The sequence below is a fragment of the Clinocottus analis genome, unplaced genomic scaffold (assembly GCF_023055335.1).
Source record: "Clinocottus analis isolate CAN_PGR_092001 unplaced genomic scaffold, fCliAna1.0.p SCAF_13, whole genome shotgun sequence".
Lineage (NCBI taxonomy): Eukaryota > Metazoa > Chordata > Actinopteri > Perciformes > Cottidae > Clinocottus > Clinocottus analis.
The window spans coordinates 14,233,301-14,251,607 of record NW_027175854.1 but is presented as its reverse complement, the minus strand read 5'-3'; the positions used below and the strand labels follow the sequence as shown (position 1 = coordinate 14,251,607).

General features: G+C 45.7%; 1 protein-coding gene across 1 annotated transcript in view; it reads left to right on the top strand.

The window, feature by feature from the left end:
• Positions 1-18,307, top strand: part of ttc28 (tetratricopeptide repeat domain 28) — a 65,141-nt gene that overhangs the window by 35,994 nt on the left and 10,840 nt on the right. Inside the window, exons 3-17 of the mRNA XM_068574312.1 lie at positions 1,189-1,336; positions 5,348-5,620; positions 6,016-6,146; positions 8,466-8,687; positions 9,775-9,963; positions 10,048-10,144; positions 11,829-12,025; positions 12,485-12,638; positions 12,739-12,910; positions 13,476-13,644; positions 13,736-13,896; positions 14,088-14,576; positions 16,420-16,612; positions 16,888-16,968; positions 17,452-17,704. Coding sequence (XP_068430413.1) covers positions 1,189-1,336; positions 5,348-5,620; positions 6,016-6,146; positions 8,466-8,687; positions 9,775-9,963; positions 10,048-10,144; positions 11,829-12,025; positions 12,485-12,638; positions 12,739-12,910; positions 13,476-13,644; positions 13,736-13,896; positions 14,088-14,576; positions 16,420-16,612; positions 16,888-16,968; positions 17,452-17,704 — 2,929 coding nt within the window. The remainder of the gene's footprint in view (positions 1-1,188; positions 1,337-5,347; positions 5,621-6,015; positions 6,147-8,465; positions 8,688-9,774; positions 9,964-10,047; positions 10,145-11,828; positions 12,026-12,484; positions 12,639-12,738; positions 12,911-13,475; positions 13,645-13,735; positions 13,897-14,087; positions 14,577-16,419; positions 16,613-16,887; positions 16,969-17,451; positions 17,705-18,307) is intronic.

The window sequence follows — 18,307 nt, the reverse complement described above, 5'->3', positions numbered from 1 at the left end:
CGGCGGCCCCGTTGGGTTCAACGAGGAAGATGAAGACGAGGAGGAGAACAAAGACAGAGGAGTGGCAGCCGGGATGGGAGCTGCCATGTAATCTAATCCCTCCCCTCCTTGTCTCCATTCATTCGGTGTCATGACGGATTACGTTTAAATGGGAGAGGAGAGAGGGCAGGATGATGAATGAGAGAGCGAGGAAGAGAGAGAGAGAGAGAGAGAGAGAGAGAGAGAGAAAGAGAGAGAGGCAGGACAATTAAGTTACTGCTCTGCGTTTGTGTCCGCATGAATTTGGTGTCATTATTTATTGTCTCTAATGTTGTTGTGAAATGCACGAGAACTCCTAATGGTGTGTGTGTGTGTGTGTGTGTGTGTGTGTGTGTGGGTGTGTGTGTGTGTGTGTGTGTGTGTGTGTGTGTGTGTGTGTGTGTGTGTCCACAGCGTGTGTGTGTCGTATTGGCGCTGTGCACGTTGGTACTCTTGAGTTCTGGAGTGGAATCTGAAGTCCCAGAAACAGAAGTTTGATGGTGTCTGAGCGATGAAGAGGGATTCACACATTTGATTGGACCACTAACGAGTGGGAGGAGCTTATTGATTGATGGACGGATGTCATTAACTCTTTGGTTGGCACTTCCTTATATAAACGAACGCCATATTCCGTTTTACAGGAGGAAAAGAGATCGGTTTCCGATCTAAAAATATAAAGAAAATTGCCTTTTGTATTTATTTTTTTTGCGAAAGTAACATGTTTTCTGCTACTTTCTGTTCATACTTATAGTATCAGAGGCAAATATTTTGCTTTTATTTAACATTTACATTAATTGAACGACACTAAATACTCTGTAGATTCAGATTTGTAATTAAAAAAGTGCAAACAACAAATACTTTGTGATGTTATTTATATTTTAAACATATAATACTAACTTTATTGAGCCCTTTGAGGCGCTTTAAGAACAGTTTTTTTATGAAAATACTTTCATTGCATCCACTGCTGACATATCTCAAAAATTTAGCAACAGACGTTCATGATCCCCAGAGGAAGAATCACGGTGACTCAAAACTGAAATGGCGACCGACGAAAAGCGATCGCCTGTCTGCGAGCGAGGCTAAAAACCCACAAATACATCATTTTAGCTGCACATCTTGAACATAAAAGCCTGACATGACCCCGCCGCTCTCTGTTCCTTCTCCCCGCAGGCCTACTTTCGTCAGGGCGTCGCCCTGCAGTACCTCGGCCGGCATGCCGACGCCCTGGCGGCGTTCGCCTCCGGCCTCGCCCAGGACCCCAAGAGCCTGCAGCTGCTGGTCGGCATGGTGGAGGCCGCCATGAAGTCGCCCCTCAGAGGTAAAGTTCTGCTCTTTTTGTTTCCTTCAGCAGAACTTTGTGTTCTGGAGTTGCAGGAGACGTCGCGTTTAAACTGTTGCGTTTCCACTTCATTCAGTGTCTCTCCTCTGGGATAAACAATGACTAGAAAAACAAAAGAAAGGAACCCTCTGATGACCCAACGCCTCACAGGAAGAGATGCACGTGTTGATGGAGAAAAGAGACGCGTGGAGATAAAGAGAGATGTGGGGAAATAAATAAAACTAGCGAGGCAGACGAAATGGAAAAGAGGAACTAGGAGAAAGGGAAATTGAAAACGGCGTCGGGGAGATTGGACTCATCAGCGTTCGCTCACATCCGACTCCAGAGGAGCAGCAGCTGCATCTCCTTCTGTTCACTGCGACCCGGAGGCCGGAGGAGGCTGTTCCCAGGTCAGAGGGATGAAAATAAGAGCCGGCCGGGTTCAGCGCCAGAGTTTAACTCAGAGTTTTGATGTTCCAACGTTTCTTTACCTGAACTGACAAATGTCAGTAAATGTGAAATATTTCTGCAAATGTGAAATATTTGCATCCCAGTGATTGAACGGGATGCATGGACCGGTGTTGTAGTTGTTGTTCGTCTTGTGTGGTGTATTTGTCTTGTATATATATGTATGAGGTTTGGGTTGGAGGGGCCACTTCAACCACTTTGATCTTTGTTTTTTCTCGTGAATTTCTGAGTTTTTTCCTCACGAATGTACAATTTCAATCCCAGAGACAGTCACATTTCTTCTTATGAATTTATCTTTAAATCTCAGAGAATATTCATGTTTTTTCCAATGAATTTATGTTTGTTTTTTTTACTCATAATTTTACATTTTATATCTCAGAAGAATATCCAAGTTTTCTTCTGATGAATTCACAAGTGTTTGTTCTCTGAATATTACCTTCAACCAATTCCAAAATATATTGTTTGTCTTGTGTAACTTTGCACACAGACGAAGAAGAAGAAGAAGATCTCTAAGAGCAATATTAAAAAACATCCAGAACGTTTACAAAATGTATCTATTTTTGTTGAAGGGTAGCGACATTTAAAAATGGCAAAGAAAGTACTAATTTTGTGGAGATATGACGAGTTTGGGATGTTTCAAACAGTCGATGAGCAGACTATAATGAGCTCACAGTAAAGCACCGCGAGGGCCGTGTTTGTTAGTGTGAATCTGCTCCTCGTGGAGCTCATGATGAAATATTTACGAGGGTGCTGTAGGTTCTTGTGTGTCATTGATCTGCGCATCCCACAGTTCCCAGTGCACTTCAATGTGCAGCTCCCAGCAGCCAGAGGAGATGAAGGAAGAGAGCGCACGCTCAAGAATAGTTTGCAGGCTGCAGTTGGCTCAGGATTATGTTTTTTCACCCTTCAGCTGTATCGAAATGAGAGCACGGCTTCCTGGGAATAGCCGAGCTGCAGAATGTCGGCGCACGTGGACTCCTGCCTCTGCTCGTGCACAGCTAGCGTTAGCGTCCACAGTATTTCCCTTTGAGGCGGAGCGTGTTGAGCACGAGGACCAATGAGCAGCGGCTGTGTCATTGGAGGGAAAACGCTCGACTGTCATTAGTTTGATAGATCAAATAGTTACGAAACGCAGTCAACTGATTTCGTGAACTGGAGACACAAAATGTCGGGTCCGTTTGTGTCGATCAGCACAAAACATTTTGTCAATGGAAAGTTGATTCTGAGCCTTTTGATGGTGAACGAACAAATGAAATGAACCCACGTGATCAATAGTCAGAGCTTTGATACCTAGACAGAAGTGTTGCTGGTTGTGTTGCTTAAACAGAAGTGTTACTGGTTTAGTTGTCTTAACCTAACTGTTGCTGGTTGTGTTGCTTATACATAAATGTTGCTGGTTTAGTTGTCGAAACCCAACTGTTGCTGGTTGTGTTGCCTCAACCTAACTGTTGCTGGTTGTGTTGCCTCAACCCAACTGTTGGTGGTTGTGTTGCCTCAACCTAACGGTTGCGTGTTGTGTTGCCTACCTGTCCGTCGTATCAACAGTCTTATTTCGGTGCCGTGGGTCTGAGTCTGAGCTCCTGCAGGAGCGTCACTGAGCAGATCTGATGCACTGTGGGAGGTTGTTCTTCTGTCCGGGGGCTGCGACCTCAAAAAGAAAAAAAAACCTCCATCTCCCATAAGCTCGAAAGCTAAGATGCCGAGTCTGAAGTGTTAGCAGGAGTCGTCATGCTTGAGTAAGCAGGAGTGTGGGGGCAACATGCGGGAGGAGCTGCAGCAGGAGACGAGGGCGTCCTCGGGGTCATCGGCCTCCTGCTGCGGCTGCTGATGTCTCTTTTTATAGGATCATGTGCTGGGAGCTTGTTAGAAATAGAGCCAATCTCTCCCTTTCTCACCCGGCGGGTGTTTACTAAGCCGGCCTCAAATTGGCAACATTTTACATCGCCACCTATTTTTTATTTAGCGTCGGTATCGCTGTGAGGCTTCCTCTGAGAGAAGGGCTGCAGCTCATCTCTATAAATATTACCTCATGTCAAGCGCTGAGAGGAAGTGTTCTCTGATGCAACATTAGTAGAAGAAAAGACCACGAGACAAAAGAAGAGGTGAACAAGTTATGACACTTTGGTTTTGGTAAACAGTCCCACATATTTACCTTTTTTTTCTCTGTGTTTATGTATTTGTCGTCTGTTAAACTGGACTAATCTGCATTGTATTGCGTATTATTAAAAACCATGTTGCTGGTTGTGATGTTTAAACCTAACTGTTGCTGGTTGCATTATCTAAACCTAACTGTTGCTGGCTGTGTTGCCTGAACCTAACTGTTGCTGGTTGTGTTGTCTCAACCTAACTGTTGCTGGTTGCGTTGCCTCCAGTCTGATCTCTGACAGGTTGAGAGTCAGCAGGACGCTGCAGGAGCTCAGCAGAGGCAGTAAAGGGTCGTTTAATATCTGATATTTGGTGCATAAATCACATGTAACACTCATGATGTGCTGTTTACAGCGTGTCATGCATGTGCCCGTGTTCTTCTTGTACATGAGAGTTTTGAATTACATTTTTGTGAATGATTTGCAGTACAAAAGCTTTTCGGCTCCAGATAGCACAGATGGTTTTATCATTCCCTAAAACAACAACAAGTTGTGTTAATTATTGACCAATAATGCACCGTTATCTCACAGCCTTTCTGCCTGCACTGAATGAAAATCCTTCAGGAAATAATTAAAATGAGTAAACAGTAAAAAATGTCCCGCCATCTGTAGGCGTCTTTTGTCAATAACACGTCACTTGATTTGTGTGTAAGTGCTTTTGTGTGTGTGTGTGTACGTGTGTGTGTGTGTGTGTGTGTGTGTGTGTGTGTGTGTGACTGCTGTCTGAGATTCCTTACTCTCTTAAATGTAGGAATACACATCAACGATAGTTGATATTGAATATTTTTAGTTCCAAAAATGAAACATAAATGTGAGTTTATATTAATAAGTGTGAGTTAATAGGTAATAAAGCCCTTAAATGTTGCTTATTTGTGTGTATTAATGAGACACTATAGGTGTTGATAATACCATCATAAACACTTGTTAACAATTTTAAGGCTATTAATGCTCTTTAATAAAAGCCTTTTTATCTTCTTATAATTGTAAAAAATTGCATTAAACCACATTGATTCAGTTGAACAACATATGTTCTTGTTAAATCTTTACTACACCTTTTTCTCTTCCTTTATTAAGATTAATAGAGACCTAATTATCCACTTATTAACAGATATCAAGCAAGAACAAGACCTTATGTTATGCACTTATTAATAGCTCCCTTTATATGTTAAGATTGACTAAATGTTATTCAATAATTGCATATCAATGGCATGCATTACATAGTATAAGGAGGGCTTTAAAGGGTATTATTGCCTTGAGGGAACAGTGGCTATAGAGTGCTTATGAAATTTCAACACCCAGGTGTTCTCCAGCTCACATGACCTTGGATAAAGGATGAGTCGCTCTCCCCCCTCACCCCCTCACCCTCTCACCGGTGCCGCTGTGCTTCCCTCCCCCTCAGACTCCCTGGGGCCGACCTACCAGCAGCTACAAAGGATGAAGCTGGACAAGAGCCCGTTCGTGGTGGTGTCCGTGGTGGGCCAGGAGCTGCTGACCCACGGCTTTCACGGCGCCTCCGCGGTGGTGCTGGAGGCCGGGCTGAAGATCGGCACGTGCTCCCTGAAGCTGCGGGGCTCCGTGTTCTCGGCCCTGAGCTCGGCCTATTGGTCCCTTGGCAACGCGGAGAAGAGCGTGGCCTACATGCAGCAGGACCTGGAGGTGACCAAGACCTTAGGTAAGGACGGGGTTTAGTTAATAGTCATGAAATTTGGTTAATAGTCATGAAATTTGGTTAAATGTCATGAAAATTTAGTTTAAAGTCATGGAAATTTGGTTTACAGTCATGGAAATTTGGTTAAATGTCATGGAAGTTTGGTTAAAAGTCATGAAAATTGGTTAATTGGCATGAACATTTTTGTAAAAAGTCATAGAAATGTAGTTAAAAGTTATGAAATTTGGTTAAAAGTTAAAGAAATTTGTTTTAAAGTCATGTAAATTTGGTTAAAATTAATGTAAATTTGGTTAAAAGTCATATAAATTTCGTTAAAATTGATGTAAATTTGGTTAAAAGTCATGTAAAAGGAATGTAAATTTGGTTTGAATCCATGTAAAAGTCATTTGTGTCCGCAGGCGACCAGTCGGGCGAATGCCGCGCCCACGGGAACCTCGGCTCCGCCCTCTTCTCCAGAGGCAGCTACAGAGAAGCGCTGGCCAATCACAGGAACCAGCTGGTGCTGGCCATGAAGCTCAAGGACAGGGAGGTACGTTGGCACTGCGCGTCCAGCGGGGGGTCCACACCCACCGGGTCTTTACTGATGGAGGCTCCGAGTCCTGCAGGACGCTGCTCTCAACAGGTTACGCCTTAAAGCGACAGTAACGACCGAGATGACTTCAACACAGAGAGCTGTGAGGCCGGAGCACAACCTGATGTGTGTGTGTGTTTACCTCCGTTTACCTGCTCCGGTGTGTGTGTGTATGTGTGTGTGTGTGTGTGTGTGTGTGTTAATCAATAGTGTTTGATGTCGGATATCCTTCAATATTCTTTGTGTTCTCTGCTGTGTGTGCAGAGAGTTTGTTTGTGGACAAACATTGTGTTGTCAGGCCTGTTGTTGTTGAACCAAGTGGATCAAATGTTATCTTATCTCATGTTGTGTGTGTTGGTAGACAGATCATGAACCCCCGAACCTATTTATTTAATTAATTGTATCCATTTCATTTATTTATGTTATTCATTTATTATTATTATTTTATATATGTATTTATTATTGTTTTATTTATTTATTATTATTATGTTTAATGTTATTTCATTCGTGTTCTCGCTTCACACTGAAACACAAAGTGATAAACAAACAAAAGGAAGTGAGAACTCAACATCAAACTTGACTGAAGGATGAATAACGACATCGCTCTGCTTCTTAGAAAGTTTTTAGTAAATACACTTTCATATGCTCCTTCTACTATCAGAAGTACTCAAAATATAACTCAAAATATTTTAGATTTTGATTGATGTTGTTTCTGCAGTTTCAAACCTGAGTCAATTATTGTTATTGTTATTATTATTATTATTACTATTATTATTATTGTTGTTGTTATACGTCTTCTCGCTGTTAAGATGCTGATATTGTACGACTTTATGAAAGCTGTGTCGCCCACTGGACATCGGCACAGCAGCAGCTCGATATCACACACTCACACACACACACACACACACACACACACACACACACACACACACACACACACACACACACACACACACACATTGAACACCTGCCAGTGAGACAAATGAGGCTTTGAGTAAATTCATGAAATGAAACACATCGTGTTGAGCAGCTAGAATCTCAGACAGGAGACCACTTACCCCGTGTATGTGTGTGTGTGTGTGTGTATGTGTGTGTGTGAGTGTGTTTGTGTGTGTGGGTGTGTTTGTGGGTGCGTTTCTGGCAAGACGAATGTCAGCCGTGCTGTTGCCGGGCGGGTTATGGATCCTACTACAGGTGCTCAGCCCGAGGTGCCTGACTCACGGCCTTCAGCAGGAATCCATTCCTCCCGCTGTGTGTTTTGCTTCTGTTTCCAGACAGCTTCACAAACAAAGAGCTGGTTAACACACACACACACACACATAACACAATACAAATGCTTGTTTACAGGCAACGATTTCTGCTCATCAGTGAATCCTTTGAGTCTGATAATCAGTTCCTGTGTTTTACGACATCATGTCCCTGTTTCCAAAACATATTAAACCTTTATCTTCTAACTTTTCCTTTCTTTCAAATGCATATTTTCTGCATATTTTGTGCACAAAGAGCACATACTCTGTAACCAGCAGGCAAATAGCCTAACATAGCATAGTTTAGCTTAGCATCCGAATATACTCTTGACAGGTTTCACATTGTCTTCACATTTCCTTTGTGAAAATGACAAGTGTTGTCAGGCTCTCCATCTTTTTCTTAGGTATATAAACACAGACGTAAATGGTGTGTTCATGCACATACACACACACACACACACACACACACACACACACACATACACACACACACATGATTCAACATGATTGGATTCCTTTTGTGGTGTTTTTCTGGTTCAGGGGGAAACCATCGTGTCCATGAGGGAAATCAAACACTTGTCTGGCCAGTTGACTGTACATACACACACACACACATACACACACACACACACACACACACACACACACACACACACACACACAAACATACACATACACACAGAGGCCTCTTCGTCATTTATTAAATCTGGATGTGATGTGTTAACGCTCATCACTTTGCTGGGAATTGGGATTTTAGTTGATTTGTGCTGTTGTCACACACACACACACACGCACACACACACACACACACACACACACACACACACACACGTAAACAGCAGTGAGAAAACAGTTCGTCCTGATTTTAATTAGAAGGCAAATTCCACTGAAGGTCAATTTGGCTGTTTTCACTTTTTCGCCTTCATTAAGCTCAGATTTAAAGGGACAGCGCGTCTTATTGATTATTTATTATAAATCCTTTCAACTAAAGCATGAGTTTTTGACACGTGTGTGTGTGTGTGTGTTCCAGGCTGCGTCCGGCGCCCTCAGCAGTCTGGGCCACGTGTACACGGCCATCGGCGACTTCCCCAACGCGCTGGCCAGCCACAAGCAGTGCGTGCTGCTGGCCAGACAGACCCGGTGCCGGCTGTCCGAGGCCCGGCAGCTGGGAAACATGGGCGCCGTGTACACGGCGCTGGGGGACTTCAGCAACGCCGTGCAGTGCCACGAGCAGCACGTGGACATCGCAAAGGTACAGAGACGCACCGCAAAGGTTTCACCTTGTCTCTAGAAATCAGGAAAATACAAAAACTAAGTATCCTTAACGCTCCTGTTCCTCCATTAACAAACCATCAATACACACACACACACACACACACACACACACACACACCATCAACACACACACGCGCGCAGACGGCTATATCTGTGAAAATAAAGTGAGGACCAGCCTAAATGTCCTCACTTTGCATTTTGGTCCTCACTCGAAAGGTTAAAAACCCATGAAGGTCCTCACTTTGATAGTAATGCAAACACAAACACACACACACACATAAAACAAAGTTTTGACTTAGACGGGAATATTCTTTAAATCAAGATAACATAAAGTGACATGGAGATGGACAGGAAAGGATCAATCAATTCATTGGTTTCTTTTGGTTTCTTTTGCTGCCTCGTGAAGAAAAAAGAAGGCGGATATTTAGAGGAAAACTGAGCTAAAAATGGAAATCACATGTTCTTAATGAACATGAAGCCATCGGCGACATCCAGTAATTTAATTTGGAGAGAAGTGTGTGTGTCTGTGTGTGTGTGTGTGTGTGTGTGTGTGTGTGTGTGTGTGTGTGTGTGTGTGTATGTGTGTGTGTGTTCAGGCTGCAAAAGTTACACAAACAAACATAATAAAACAAATAATCTGATCACATTTCATGTTTTATGGCTTTTTTTCTTCTTTTTTTAAAAATTTTTATGGACAAGGCGTGAAAAGTCAAAGTGAGCCAGCCGCCGCCGCCGCCATGACACGCCTCCTGACATACTGATCCTCCATCTGTCCACAGTCACACACTCGCACCAGAATAAAATCGTCTAATCTTCGGACAACTGAGAGTCCATAAAGCTTATTTTGTTGCAGCTAGAAACATGAAAACATTTGTCAGGGTCCGTCTGTGTTTCCTGTCTTTGGTCATGCATGTCGCTGCATTTCTTTATTATCTGTCTTTAATGTACCTAAGCCGGTGGTGCCGAGTCTTTTTCAAAGTCCTTTGAGGAGCATTAATACCATGTGATCTCTGCATGCCGCCCCGCTGGGGGGCGATTGTCCTGATGGTTTCTGCGTGTTGCAGTCGCTGGAGAACCGGCGTGAGGAGGCGCGCGCCTACAGCAACCTGGGCAGCGCCTTCCACTCCCAGCGTGACTTCGACAAGGCCGTGTCGTACCACACGCGTGTGCTGCAGTCCGCCCAGGAGCTGGGCGACCGGGCCATCGAGATGAGGGCGTACGCCGGGCTGGGCCACGCCGCGCGCTGCATGCAGGTGGGCGGAATGAAAAAAAGAACAATGGAGGACGACGCGGTCGAGCTGTTTTCCTTTCATGAATATTCACCCTGAACCCCTCAGGACCTGGAGGGAGCCCGGCTGCACCACCAGCACCAGCTGGACATCGCCCAGGAGCTGCAGGACCGAGCGGCTCAGGGACGAGCGTCCTCCAACCTGGGTGAGTTCATCACGGGTCTCGAACACACACACACACACACACACACACACACACACACACGTGTGTGATATTAACTTTTCATTTTCCCTGTGTTTGTGTGTCCGATGGTTTGAGTTGAGACGCTGTGACTCAGTAATGAACAGCAGGTTGTGCTGAAGCTTCATGGGGACGTTTCCCAAGTACAAGTGAGGTCAACGTGTCTTAAGGCTGCATTCTCTCTCCTGACCACGAGGGGGCGACTCCTCTGGTTGTATAGAAGTCTATGCTTCATGTGTTAAAGCTGCATTCTCTCTCCTGACCACCAGGGGGCGACTCCTCTGGTTGTATAGAAGTCAGTTCATAGAAAATTCAGCGCGACAACTTAAAATAACCACAAACACAGAATAATAAATAAAGATGCTGCTCTCTGGTTGCCCTCTTCCTGATAGAGGTCCTACTTCCTCATGACCTGCGGCCTGTCCCGGCTGCAGGTCATGTGACGTCCTGGCCGGTCACATGACTGCAGCAGTCGCCTCTCTGGCCGACCGACGCTCATGTTTTATTAACGGGGTTCTGGTTTCTGCGGCCGCGGTGATATCTGAGAGCCGGAGAACCCGACTCCGGTGCTGAGTTGACGAATCGCTGCTGTGTGTGTGTATGTGTGTGTGTGTGTGTGTGAGTGTGTGTGTGTAAGTGTGCGTGCGTGCGTGTGTGTGTGTGTGTAACGTGAGCTCTGAACACTCTCCAGCATCAAGAACACACTTCCTGCTCCGACTACGATGGAGTCTCACCAAAAAGTTTGAATAACACGACTGAAACGAGCAGAAGTCCTGTAGCAGTGTTCCTCTGATAGGAGGTCGCTGAGGTCGCTGAGGTCACTGAGGTCGCTGAGGTCGCTGAGGTCGCTGAGGTCGCTGAGGTTGTTGAAGTTACCGATGTGGTTGAGGTTGCTGACGTCGTTGACGTCGCTAGAGTTGCTGAAGTCGTTAAAGTCGCTGTGGACATTCAGGACGTTGAGGATAAAACACCATAAAATACAAAAACAATTCAAAACTTAGACCAATGCAAACCAGACAATAAAATAAAGAAAAATGTGATAAAACAGCTTTATTTATTTATTAAAGCCTGTACAGTAGGTGACAACTGTTATAATTAGACAGAAATAACTTAATGAAGGTGTTTACAGCAATTATCACAGCCTCACCTCAGTCTGGTTATAATCAAGTTGTTAGCATCTAAACACAATAAGTGTGGGAGGGAAGATGAAGGCTAGACTCTCACACACACACAGACACACAGACACACAGACACACACACACATGCCGCTGTCGTCCTCTCTGCAACTTCTCACTTCACTCCATTCCTTCTCTAACTGTTTGTGCTCTGTTAGCTGTGTTGTTGTGTTGTTGGGAACAAAGGAACACACAAAAGAAGTTGCTCGTTCCACTGGGATGGAAGTTATTTTCCCTGTCCCTTCAGCTCCTCTGGATCTCTGTGCACTGAAGATCTATCGCAGATGATTATTTATTAGATTTGTGTTGTACATTAATATTTATTCACACGGACATGTTGTCTGAGCCCGTTGGTTATTTGACTCTTAAAGACTCGACTACATTGAGCTCTGTCCAAACCTTTTATTTACCACATTGTAATGTTCCTCGACAGCTTCTTGATGCTTCCTCTTCCCTCCTCCTCCCCCCCTCAGGCATCATCCACCAGATGAAGGGCGAGTACGAGTCGGCGCTGCAGCTGCACAAAGCCCACCTGTCCGTCGCCCAGGAGCTCAGCGACTACGCCGCCCAGGGCCGGGCCTACGGCAACATGGGCAACGCCCACCACGCGCTGGGCGCCTACGACCAGGCCGTCCGCTTCCACCGGCAGGAGCTGCAGATCTCTCTGGAGGTGAACCCACCCTACCAGCGGCTCCACGCTCATTATGATTTCACTTGTTTTCTGCATGAATATATGATCAAAAAGTCAAGACTGAGCAAAAAATGGCTCATTGGTCGCTCCCGGAGTTTTTTTTATTGTATTTATTTGGTGCCTTCCCATCATGCACCGGAGTAATACTGCACATATTTGGAAAGAATCAGACCGCAATATGCGATAATAATCACAATGAACACAAGCAGTCCAAATTCAGTCCAAAAAAAACATGTTCAGAAATTTGCACCATGACAAGGTTGGTATGTAACTGACCATCTCCTTCAGCATGTGTCATCTGATGTGCTTCCAGACAAGTCTGAGGACCAATGAGACCATAGGACCTCGAAACGCCCCCCAAAAACACCGTCTGGTTCCTGCTTCTCAGTGCGAGACATTGCTTTTATTTGCTTTAATGCTTAATTCTTTTGTTTCCAGGTGAACGACCGCCCGTCCCAGGCCTCCACGCACGGCAACTTGGCCGTGGCCTACCAGGCGCTGGGCGCTCACGACCGAGCCCTGCAGCACTACCTGCACCATCTCGCCATCGCGCGGGAGCTCCAGGACACGCAGAGCGAAGCCAGAGCGCTAGGCAAGCCGGACCAGAGGCAAAGGGACAGAAGAGCTGGGGATCTCGTGGTTTTTTATTGATCCGTGATTCTTTTTTTCCTCTTTTCTTTTTTTTTTTGCAGCAAACTTGGGCAACTTCCACAGCTGGAGAGGCGAATACGCTCAGGCCTTGCCGTACTACCAGCAGTACCTGGCTCTGGCTCCGGGCCTGCAGGACCTGGAGGGAGAAGGAAAGGTTTGCCACAACCTCGGCTACGCCCACAACTGCCTCGGACAGTACAGAGACGCCGTCAGGTCCGAGAGCCGGTTCCTCTCCACACAAACCTTTTACGACGTTTGTCTTCAAAGAGAAATGAGACGCTTTTTAAATTCTAGTGGAGAATCCAAAGTTTTAAATGTTAAATTCTTCTGATAAGGCATCGTGAATATTTCCATTTGATTAAATGATGCTGCCATAAAAAAAACATGGAGTGTTGGATTTAGTCGACAAAGCTTTGGTTCTGAAAAGTGCCTGAAACTTTTCTTTGCTGACCACAAGACGGCGAATTCTCCGGTTGTATAGAAGTCTATGTGTTAAAGCTGCATTCTCTCTCCTGACCACCAGAGAGCGACTCCTCTGGTTGTATAGAAGTCCATATAAATTACTCTACTTCTCTCTTGATGTATTCCCTCAGTAAACATTGAAAACATGAGTTTATGTCTCAATCTCTAGTTTCTAGTCTTCTTCAATACAGCATGATGTTCATTTAGTAAATTATGGTCCTTTAGAGTCGAACAGACCATAAAACAGGAGGCACTTTAGGGGCGGAGCTACAAGGTGATTGACAGGTTCCATGTTCTGTGCTTTGCGTTCCCCCAGGTACTACGAGCAGGACCTGGCCTTGGCGAAGGACCTCCAGGACAAACTCGCCCAGGCCAAGGCCTACTGCAACCTGGGTCTGGCCCATAAGGCGCTGGGGGAGCACAAGAAGGCCGAGGAGTGCCAGAGATACCTGCTGTCTCTCGCCCAGGCCTTGGATAACACACAGGTGACCCACCACCATCCTGCATGAAGAGAGAGCCCCTGTGCCCCCGCACACAGGAGGCGGGTGTTGATTGTGTGCTTGTGCTCGTCGGCAGGCGGTGTTCAGGGCCCTCGGGAACCTGGGCGACGTGAGCGTGTGCCGCGGCGATCTCCCGGCAGCGCTGAGGTTTCACCAGCAGCAGCTGAGTCTGGCCCAGAAGGTCAGCGACCAGAAGATGGAGGCGGACGCCTACTCGGCTCTCGGATCGGTTCACAAGTACTTAAAGTCCAGAGAGTCTAAACCGCGTGCTTCTTCTTCTTCTTCTTCTTCTTCTTCTTCTTCTTCTTCTTCTTCTTCTTCTTCTTCTTCTTCTTCTTCTTCTTCTTTTTCTTAGGTTGTTGTTCTCCTCCTCCTCCTCCTCCTCTTCCTCTTCCTCCTCTAACATCTCTTCTTTTTGCCTCCGTCAGGCTGCTCCGCCAGCTGGACGCCGCCCTGTCCTTCCACAGCCGAGAGCTGACCGTCCGCAAGGACCTGGGCGACCAGCAGGGGGAGTGCCGCGCGCTGGGCCGCCTGGCGGCCGTCCACATGGCGCTGGGGGACTACGCCACGGCCTTCCAGTGCTACGAGGCCCAGCTGGGCTTGGCGCAGGGGCTCCGGGACGCCCGCCTGGAGGCGCAGGTCCACGGCAACATGGGCATCACCAAGATGAACATGGGCACGTTCGAGGAAGCCATCGGCTACTTCGAGCAGCAGCTGGCCACGCTGCAGCAGCTGAGCGGCACCGAGAGCGTGCTGGACCGAGGCCGTGCCTACGGGAACCTGGCGGACTGCTACGACGCGCTGGGAGACCACGAGGAGGCCATTCAGTGCTACGAGAAGTACCTGACGGTGGCTCAGAGCCTCAACCACGTCCAGGACCAGGGGAAGGCCTACAGGGGACTCGGCAATGCTCACAGGTACATGGACGCGTAAAGCTGCGGCTGGTAAGCTTAGTGTGGAATCGAATTGTCTAAATTGGTCTTGCACATGTATAGTAAAGGAATGTTTGTTGTGTACACTACAATGCATAAAAGGGATTTGATAATTAATAACAGATATTGTGAAGAATATAATTCTTATAATACTGCATAAGAGGATGGTTTCACTGTTGCTGAGGAAGTACGCAAGTATAGATAAGCTCCAGGTGGTTAGCTTAGCTTAGCATAAAGACTGGAAACAAAGGGAAGCAGGCTCTATCCAAAGGTAAAAACTAATCTGCCAATCAGCACCTCTGAAGCTCACTCACTAACACTTTCTATTTGTTTATTAGGTCTCGTTTAAAAGTGTAAAACAATGAGGTTTTAATCGTCATATGTCACGTTTATACTTCAGTTTTTGCACAAATGTAACATTAAATTTAGCAGACGCTTTTATCCAAAGCGACTTGGCACACTCGGAAAGAAAGCGAACAAGTGCATTTCTCTTCAAAATGTCAAAGTGATTTAATTTGTCTTTTTCAATCATCCTCTGACTCTTCCTCTGTCTGGAGCTGCAGCACATGATTTGCACACCGTCAAACGAGCCTCAACAATACAGAGAATCCCGTTTTACTCGCCGATTGTCGTCTCGTTTAGAGGTCTGGTAGATCAATAGATCAGGTAGACTCTTCATGATTCAATCGTTCAGATCAGTTTATTTAGATTTTACCGGCAAAAAGAAGAGAGATGAAAAGAAGGTGGTGACTCGTTACCTTTGAAGTGGTCATTAAGTCTTCACATGAGTCCATTCCTTGATTATTTATATTCCTTTAAGTCTGTGATGGTTCAACTGATCAAAGGAGTCAAAACTGTTTATCATAAAAATGAATCCAAGTTTAGTGAATATCGTCTTTTGAAGTTTTGAAGTACAACCCGAGGTTTCGCCCCCTGGTGGTCAGAAGAGAGAATGCATCTTTAACACCTGAAGCATAAACTTCTATACAACTAGAAGTGTCGCCCCCCTGGTGGTCAGGAGAGAGAATGCAGCTTTAACACATGAAGCATTGACTTCTATACAACCAGAGGAGCGTACAGCTTCTTTAAATGAATGCTGGGCATAGAAACTGCATTACGTTCTCCATTACAGACTAGAAAAACAGCCAGTAAGCAAGACACGTCATGTGATCTACTTTTTAACACGTATTTGTGACATTTAGTCCATCAAAAGGCGTCTTCGTGCTGTAAATGCACGTTGCAGCTGTAGCGTCCTTATTGTTTCACGTCTGTGTTGTATGTATTTATGTTCCGCGCTATCCAATTACTTTGCCAGGACAAACCTTCAAATTAGCTTTTTCTCGCCTCGGTGCGTACACATTTTTTAAATTAGAGCCTTTTCATAATAAAGAAAACACTAATTTGTTTCAGTAACAGTAATGAGCTGCAGTCGAGGAAGCTCCCGTCCACGTCTCTCTCCTGTTAAACGCTGGCGTAACGCTCTCCGGCAGCAGCAGAGCGGCTTAATGACGCTTTCTGTCGCTGCTCTCTGGAGCGAGGAGGAGGAGAGTCGCTGATTTATCTCCGCGAGGACCGCCTTTGTAGATGTTTCTACTTCTTGCTTTTTCTCTCGGAGGACACTGAACTGATTTTACAGCCCGTAATCTAAATTATTAACCTATTTGCTCGCTTAAATTGCCTGCAATGGGTCTCTCTGGAGGAAGAGCTTTGATAGAAGGAAACGAGAGTACAATTCAGCAATTTCTTGGAAAAAGAAAACAAAAAATGCATGTAAAAAACAGACTAAACGATCACGTCCTTTTTTTGTTTTCCCCGCCCTTCTCTCCAGGTCTCTGGGGAGTCTCCAGCAGGCGCTGGTGTGCTTTGAGAAGCGTCTGGTGGTGGCCCACGAGCTGGGAGGGGAGGGCGGCGGCAAGGCCCAGGCCTACGGGGAGCTGGGCACGCTGCACAGCCAGCTGGGCAACTACGAGCAGGCCCTCTCCTGCCTGGAGCACCAGATGAACATCGCCCGTGTGTCCGGGGTCAGGGTTCACCTTTTACCTTTTGTTTAGCCTCACGGCCTTCAAAGAGATATATAATGACCACAAAAAGACACAAAAGAACTACAAAGAAACACATAATGACCACAAAGTGACTCAAAACGACTACAAAAAGACACAAAACAACTACAAAGAAACACTAAATTACCACAGAGACAAATAATGACTACAAAGAGACACAACATGACTACAAAGATAAACATAATGACTACACATAATAACCAAAGTACATCATATCTGTATTTTGAATCCTGCAGGATAAATCCCTGGAGGCGGAGGCGAGTGACGCCCTCGGAGGCGTTTACCAGCTGATGGCCGACAATGAGACGGCGCTTCAGGTTTGTGCAGATTCGTAACGCGTCATTTTAAAAAAATTGATTTTTCTTTTTCCCGCTTTATTCGCTTTCCCGCCGAGATCCAAGAAGATTGGTGCCACCCTCGTGTCAGAAATCACAATCAAAAAGGGTTTTATTACCGAGAACACGACACATACGCAGACATTGGCTTTATTACATTGCTAGCTGGCTTTAGCTTAGCTTAGCATAAAGACTGGACACAGGGGGAAACTACTATCCTGTCTCTGAAACATGACTTCCTGTAAAACAAATTATCAGGATTTTTTTTGCGCATGTGATTTTTGTTTTCGTAAGGTTACCAGCTAGCTAGCCGTTTCCAGTCTTTATGCTAGGCTGAGCTAGCTTCACATTTGGCCCACAGTCATGAGAGTGGTATCGTTCTTCTCATCTAACTCTCTGCGAGACTGTCGTACTTCCATAAAAATGTCCAACTGGTCGTCTGAATGACCGGCTCTCCCGCTGCAGTGGCACCAGCGGGCGCTGGACATAGCGGAGCAGACGGGCTGTGTGAGGAGCCAGGGCCGCGCCTATGGAAACCTGGGGCTCACCTACGAAGCGCTCGGCAAGTACGAGCGGGCCGTGGTCTTCCAGGAGCAGCACCTAAGCGTGGCGGCGCAGACCAGCGACCTGATCGCTAAAACTCTGGCCTACGGGAGCCTGGGAAGGACACACCACGCTCTGCAGAACTACGCGCAGGCCGTGATGTACCTGCAGGAAGGTAAAGAAGCCCAGCGGCCCCTTTAAAAACACAGTTTTACTCCCTACAGGGTGTTTTTTCCTTCAGGCTTCTTGTCAATAATCCCGTTTGATTCAACTTCTCCTCTGACTCGACTGCTCGGTGCTCACGTCGCAGAGTTTTGAGACTTTTATGTTTTTTTGTTGACAATAATCCTGCGGGAAGGATGAGACGGGGGCCTTCATCTGTAGAGTGTCACTCAGAGAGACACACACCCACTAGAGACACACTACAAAGAGACACACAATGACCACAAAGAGACACTAAATGACCACAAAGAGACACAAAACAACTACAAAGAGACACATAATGATTACAAAGAGACACAAAATGATTTCAGAGAGACATAAAACGACTACAAAGAGACACAAAATGGCCACAAAAAGACATATAATGACTACAAATAGTTGCAAAACGACCACAAACGACTACACAGAAACACAAAATTACCACAAAGAGACACAAATCATCATCAAAGAAACAAACAAACAACTACAAAGAGACACACAATGACCACAGATACAAACAAACAACCACAAAGCTGACCAAATAAATTACAAAACGTCGTCTAAAGGACACACAACA